Below are 7,636 nucleotides of genomic sequence, written 5' to 3' on the forward strand. Positions count from 1 at the left end.
AACAGAACATTCGTTAGCAAAAAAAATCAAATATAAATACTGCTTAATTGTTAAGATTATAATATCATTTTTCACAACGTTTGTATCTATTGGTGTTTTGATTTTATATGTAGAATATATAAAACGAGACGGCCCGCGGCATAACATACGCCGCTATTTAGTTGTTGTTTTTTCTACTTTTCAGTAATTCATAATTTGTGAATTCGACAGTACCAACGCTGACACTGAAGATATTTCTTTAAAACACTATAAGTAGCTCGTTAAGGACCATAACCCCCCCCCCCCCCCCAACGTTTAAAATCATTTCAAACTAAATTATCTGCCCCTAATAGCCGTCACTAAACCCGACTCCACGAAGGTAAACATAGCGTGAACCACAGCTCACTAAGACCATGTAGGAGTGGGGATGGTAGGGAGCGCGTTTACAGCTTGTTTTCTAGCGTCTCCCAGAAGAGAATTATATATATAGATAGATTTAAATTGAGTCACAAAACACAGCTTCGATTCAATTTTTCCGGTCTGGTAGCTTGGGTTACCTTCCCGTGTCTGGGGCATTGTGGGCCTCGGGTATTCTCGTGGATAGGGAACACACACGAACACCTGTCAAGAGGTATTCTAGTATCTAGATTGATGTTCACCTTAGGGATTATTTGCAGGGCGGGGGAGATTATTACTACTCGATATTTTATAAAGGGAGATTATTCCCTGAATTTTTTTTTTAGAATTCAAAGAACGCAAAATGAAATTGCTTATCTCAATGTGTTATGAACTTCATAATTTAGATTGTAAAGTCATTCTAAAAGTGCTGATACATGTTATGTACACGATAATATTTCATGAAAAACCGAAATTACGCCTACTTGGGTAGTTAAAAAAATTGAAATATATCAAAGTTGTGCCTATGTATATATGTCTCAAGGGAATGGATATTTATAAAAATTTATCTTTTCACATTTTCCTCCACTCTTTGTTGTTTAGTTATGGTAGCTTGTTCAAATTGGCTTTGCTGTCAATTTTCAGTTTAGGTTTATTACGTAATTAAGCAAGTTCAACAGCTTAATCCCTAAATTTTTGGCCGTAGTGAAACTTAATTAAAACAGAGAAAAGAAAGTGAGTGGGTATTAAGTAAAATGCTAAAAAAATTATTGTAGCCGTTAATATATTAAACAGCTACAGAAGTAATTTAAAAATTTAAAGTAATTTAAAAAAAAACTTCAGTGTAGTATTGAATATAGATTTTCACTCAATTAAAACTTAAGTCGTATTTTTACATAGGTTTTAATATTATTATCAAATAATTTAATAGGTATATCATTATATAATTGTATGTTGTAGGGTTTAGTAGTTCAACCTACACTACTTTGATATAGCAAATAAGTTTAGTGTAATGACAGCTTTTGAAAGTATCAAAGAATGTGTAAGAAAGATGTTTTGGGGCGGTTTGTTGTAAAGAGAATATAATGGTGTAGGAGTGCGGTAGAGTGGGGGTATATATATATATATATATATATATATATATATATATATATATATATATATATATACATATATAAATATATATACATATATATATGCTTTTTGTGATATTAATTAAATGTTAATTTAATATATATTTCAGTTTAAACATAAGCGTATCAAATAAATAATATACATATTTGTAGGCCAATTATTTAAATTTAACATTTAATTAATATCACAAAAAGCACATCCTTTTAATGGCAATGTAATCATTAATTTTATTTTTTTATAATATACATACAGATTTATGTAAAAACAAGTAGCACTTTATTTTTTCACTCAATTTTCTTATCACATAGGCAGAGGCGTAGCAAGGGGGGGGGGGGGGGTTGGGTGTCATATGTCCCCGGGCGTCGACCTTAGAGGGGGCGCCAAAATGGGTTGGAAAACCGAATTGAAAGTTCGAGGGGGGGTTGCAAATCGAAAGTTTGTCCCTGGGCGCCAGGAAGGGTCGCTACGCCTCTGCTAATAGGTCACATTATCAAGAATTGCATTGCTTTCTCTTCAAGAGGCTCAACCTTTTCAAAAAATGACAAAACTGTTTTTAAAAATTTGTAACGGAAATCACAACATTATTAAATAAACAGTTGTGTTTGAAAATTCAATAATTTACAGCATTGCACTGACAATTCCAATATCTGCACACGTAAGTATAATGTTATAGCACACACTTGGTATGGATTTCTAAGAAATAAATTGCCGTCTGTAAACAAAAATAAGTATTGTTTTAAGATCCTAGCTTCGTCTGAAATACCCTGTAGAGTTACATCTGAACGCCAACAACGTATTGATGAGATATTTTGGAACGTTATCTGTTGGGTGGAATCCTGAGTTTTCCAAAGCTATTGTCATATCCCAGCCGTCTAGAAAAACTACTCTCTTCATAAGTTCTTTAAAAACGTTTAATATTATTTTTAAATAAAATTCTCCTAAACTGTCTCCACTGACTGTATGGTTGTAATCCCATTCAAGGGAAGCAACGTGTGGACCACGAAAAGCTATTGTTGCATCAGGGTTTCTGTCCAAAAGTCGCTTGCAGGCTTCAGTTACAGATCGAAGACGGAGCTCGGCTAGACTTAAATGTGATGTCAAAGCGTGAAGAAAGTAGTGGAACACCACAATGATTTTGCCATTTGAAGGCATAGCGTCTATATGTTGGGCTACACTGTCGTACGGAAGCGTGTTCGTCCATTCAGAACCGAGATAAAGCGGGTATTCGTGTGGGGTGAAGGTCAATGTTATGTTGTTTCCTGAGTTTTTGCACACCTCCCTGTACGGCCATGCACCACTCTGTGTGGTGCTACACTGTATCCAGCCTCTAAGCTGTCCGTAGAGACGAACGCCATTGGAATCCCCGAACACCCAAATACTAGTATCACGTAGACAGTCTAGTGCCAGACTTGGGGTTAGGTAGGAATGGTCACAGACCAGAGATGTCCAGACCGAGTTAGGTGACCAGTAGCCTTTTGGTTTGGTCATATCCCACGTTGCTGCTGGACTTGTTTTATAACAGGGAGGGCGAGGAGGGATTGATCCTGAAAATGGTGAACAATATTTTACTACATTCTGCCACTCAATGACATTCAATAAAACTATATAATATTTTATAGATGTTTTATTAAAATAGTTCCAAATGTGTAAGTGAGAAAATAATGCATTAATACATATTATTTTATAAAACTATTACAACACATATTTAGTAAATTAAAACAGTTCAAATAGTGTATTTGAGAAAATATCTCAAATACATCTTATCACGTTACTAAACAAGAATACGAATTGTATTTACCCATCAAAATCCCAAAATAAATTATCAGTGTTGCGATATAACTTACAGCAAATGTCTACTGTGTCATCTTCAATCGTGTTAATGTTGAAACACGAGGTCAGCCGATACAAAGATTTATTGCGTGATTTACTTATATGTATTTACTTATTTATTATACTTATTTTACTTATTTATTTATTAATTTACATTTATTTAGTTATAGCTTAGGGCCCCTTCTCTTTGTTAGAGGCCCTCATAGAAATGTCTGAGTGGGTATTATTGTCATATAAACGTAATGCAGCATTATTATTCCCTTTAAAAATTCCGTGTCAACCCATGTAAGAGAGAAAAAAATCATACAATTGCTGACTTATAGTTCGTACTTTGATGGGCAAAGCAAATCCTTAAAAGCAAAGCAAGCTTAACTCGGAGTCAACGAGCCAAATCATGGGACTTAATATTTCTTAGAGGAAAGTCTTAGCTGGATTAGAATGTAGGCCGTAGAACAGGAAGCACACCTTAAAGAAATCGTGGTTCGATAATTGTTTGACGAACAATAGAAAAGACACAACCTAACAGCCATACTGGAAAAACGTTTGTGAAGAAGTTGTGCGGGGAAGAGAGGATGTACAGTGACTAAAGATCAAGTATGCTCCCTAAGTATCATGTCTATAGCAAAGGACGGACGACGCAGCTTTTCATTTTATCTTTGACTTTGCTTTGGCGAAAGCAAGAGAGAACATAATATATTTGTAAGAGAATAAATATAAAGATTTGTAAATTGTGCCTTTTATTTGAGTTTTTTTCATCAAAGTGAATTTTAAAGTCTGTTATAGATGACCCCCATATTTCTAATAGTTTAGAGATTAGAGCCTTCTAAAGTCACAACCTTGCAACAAACGCTGTTAACGAAAAACCGTACAAACGTACAGGTAATAAAATATGAGGACGTTCGACTTTTGTAATCCCCAAATATGTTTATTTAATCTAGAACCTCGACAAGCAGTAGTTGTGTGTAATACAGGCAGTATTTGTGACAAACACAAAACTCATATGAAATCATTTTACCTGAGTTGTTTACGAGTAGTGTGATGTTAACCCGTAGAGCGTTCACTTTTATATCACTGTTATAGAATATTTGTATGTGGTTAAAATATCATCTTCAACTTTTCTTAGTCAAGAAATGTTATTTGTTATAAATACATATATATATATATATATATATATATATATATATATATATATATATATATATATATATATATATATATATATTGAGAAACAAGGATTAAAGATGTGAAGACTACACATGAAATGAATAGTACCTGACAGTAACAGATCTGATCAAAGCTATTTCTTCCTGCGTTATATCAGATGGTCTAGGCATCGAGAGAGACAGTGTGCTCTTGAAATCATTGCAGCTCAGCCTATTCATCACAGTGCAAAATAAAGTTTTTATATATATATATATATATATATATATATATATATATATATATATATATATATATATATATATATATATATATATATATATATATATATATATATATGTATACATTATTGTCAGAAGACAATAAGAATGGATTTGACCGTCAGAACACCAGAAATAATACAGGTGATCTGCCGGTATATAGGTGCGATGGGCCATCAAATAAGGTGCTCTTATTAGCCTATTACTGCTTTGACTTAATAACAGTTTTTGTTGGTAAACTAACACCAGCCCTTTGAGTGCGTATGTTTTAATGTTACCATTTCCCTTCCTTCATGTCCAGTGAAGTCAAATTCACGTGTAAAAGATTGAGCACTGCGTATGTAATTTAGACGGGGCGTTGTTTTTTTTTCCAAGGCCACTTAGGCATGGCCAACAATGTAGAAATAAAAGGTTGTGTGGAATTGTCATAGGGTTTTTTAAAGTGCATCGCCGCTACTTTTGATGGTTGTCGGTTGTTGTTGTTGTTGCTTGTGTGTCTGTGTGTGTGTATGAAGGTGGCCTAAACTTTTGCCTTTTGAAAATTATCAGATTTATATAAATGGCAAACATTAGTGGTTAACTACAATTGTAGCCGATTTCAAACGTTATTTTTACCACACAAAAAATGCACAAATATGAGGTTATTACGTTCTATGCCCCGCCCACCATAATAAGCATTTAAACAATGTGTTGCATAATATGTCATCGTTCCCTACATGTGCTCGGCGATTAAAAATAATAAACCACCTTTTGTCCAGAGGACGGCCACAGTAAAAAGGATGTCTGTTGGTGGATGTGAGGTTACAGAGACACGGTCTACCTGGTACGTCTGGCTGGCCCCAGCATACAGTCACCTGTTACGTCATACAGGTGTACAAATATAAGTAGCTAGGAAAGGATTTTCTTTACGTAAAACAATTAGCTGGCAAAATTTACACACATTGATTTCGTGCAAGTAGATTTAGTTCTATAGGTTTTGGTCGTTAGAATGACAAAAAAAGATAAAAACTGTAACAACTTATGATCTTAAACGATGGATATACACCCCAATTTACATTGTAATCACGAATGCTCTTTTAGTAAATTGGTTGTAAGTAACTTCTATATTCACAGTCGATAGAATCGTACGATCATTATGAGGAAACGCTTTCTATATTATTTCGCAAATATATATATATATATATATATATATATATATATATATATATATATATATATATATATATATATATATATATATATACATATATATATATATATATAAAATACTTAGTTAACATATCCTGCAAATAAGTGTATGATACATTATGTTACTACTCTATACTCACCTCCTCTACTCCATTGTTAATAAATTTCCCTGCCAGGAAGCGTGAGTTACCCGCACGTGTCTGCAGCATTGTGACCCTCAGGTATTCCCGTGGGTAGGCAACAGCCACGTACACCTGTCAACAGACATAAGAAGACTAGATCAAACATCGGGATTATTTATAAGGGAAGTAACTCTCATTCCCGTTCACAGACTAATCGTTTATACTTTCTATCCTTTATTGACCAATAGTATTAAAAAATGGTACGAGCATGTCACAATGTCGTCACGTCTAGCTAAAACTTTATTTCAAAGAACAATGTATGTCTAACAAAACAAATGCAGGCTAGGAATAAAAGGGGAAGACAGTATCAGGCAAGGGAGGGGGTTTCTACTTGAAGAGGCAGTGACGTTTGTTGGAGAATGGGTGGAATGGAGGAATACGATCAGTAGGATACTAGTCGCGTCCCAAAGGCTCATCATGTCTACGAGACAGAAGACAAAGACTACAGCAGTTTGACTTACGAAAACTAAATGTTAGATAACAAAGATTGCTATAAAAATATAATGTTCATCAAACCAAGTTTTATATTACTGTTTAATCTCATTCGTTTCTTGTGTATCGTATAACTGTGTGCACTTTTAAACATTTTTTATCTGGCTTTGTGCATTCACACATAGTTATAGTCTAAATTGGATCTCAATAAAACCAAAATTTCTATCCATAATTATAGTCCATACCTTTACTAAACCTGGCCACAAACATCGAACAGAAATCTGGTAACTTCCGTTTCTCATGTCAGTCACCTGACCAGCTGCCCGATAGTTCTTTGTTTGTGTATCCACAATCCACACCCTGATCTCATCGACACCTGTTTTCTTTGAATTTCCGTATCCATCTATTAAATCCACACGACCCGTGATGACGTCGTTAATATTACAATGACTCACATTGTCCTTGTCAACTTGCAGAAAAACTTTCGACAACGTCATATCAGGTAATTCCCGTTTATCTTTCAAGGGCAGGTAACTCAAATATTCTTTCTCAAAATCATAAATGTACTGTTTGTCTTCAAGTAAAGGCACAAAGGTAATGTTGGACTTTTCTATCAGATTTGTCCAGTCATCAAAAGTAACAGCCTTACAAAAACTGTCTGTCTGGTTACACTGGTTGGGGCATGTATCCAGGGTCCGTGTATGGAACTTGTCCAATATTTCATATAACGTTGTTCTCATCCAGCCTTGACTAGCGCTATTCAAACTTGTACTTTCGGGTTCATTCAAGTTGAACACGCTTATATTGATGTCGATGTTTTGTAGTGCATGTTCCGGGTAAAATATAAGATACCATTGACTGAGAAAGTAAAAGAGAAGTAATCTAACATATGGCATGACAAAAATCATTTTAAAATAGTGACAATTTATTTTTTAATTCGATAAAAATTATTGGAAATTTATAGTCATAAGGAATTTTACCTGCTATTCATAAACCCATTTATCCCATACCCCCCCCCCCCCCCAAATCACCCCACAATCTAGATAGCATTACTATTTTGAATTTGCATTAAAC

At 34.3% G+C, this 7,636-nt stretch overlaps 1 protein-coding gene and 1 long non-coding RNA gene across 2 annotated transcripts; both read right to left on the reverse strand.

Annotated features, from left to right (window-relative positions):
• Nucleotides 1-2,174: 2,174 nt before the first annotated feature.
• Nucleotides 2,175-3,047, reverse strand: LOC131933207 (NXPE family member 4-like). Its single transcript, XM_059290000.1, has one exon. It carries the CDS (start codon nucleotides 2,995-2,997, stop codon nucleotides 2,254-2,256), a length of 744 nt encoding a protein of 247 aa, XP_059145983.1. The 5' UTR covers nucleotides 2,998-3,047; the 3' UTR covers nucleotides 2,175-2,253.
• Nucleotides 3,048-5,506: 2,459 nt separating this feature from the next.
• On the reverse strand, nucleotides 5,507-6,925 carry LOC131933205 (uncharacterized). The gene is made up of 3 exons (XR_009384889.1): nucleotides 6,808-6,925; nucleotides 6,089-6,202; nucleotides 5,507-5,614 (listed from the first exon to the last, which is right to left on the reverse strand). It is a non-coding gene; the product is annotated as an uncharacterized LOC131933205 (long non-coding RNA).
• Nucleotides 6,926-7,636: the final 711 nt, after the last annotated feature.

The sequence above is a fragment of the Physella acuta genome, unplaced genomic scaffold (assembly GCF_028476545.2).
Source record: "Physella acuta isolate Inbredline_101_S28 unplaced genomic scaffold, ASM2847654v3 ptg002404l, whole genome shotgun sequence".
Taxonomy (NCBI): Eukaryota; Metazoa; Mollusca; class Gastropoda; family Physidae; genus Physella; species Physella acuta.

Excerpts from the sequence above, each read along its gene's own strand:
- LOC131933207 (XM_059290000.1), bottom strand. The coding sequence starts at position 2,997 with ATGACCAAACCAAAAGGCTACTGGTCACCTAACTCGGTCTGGACATCT.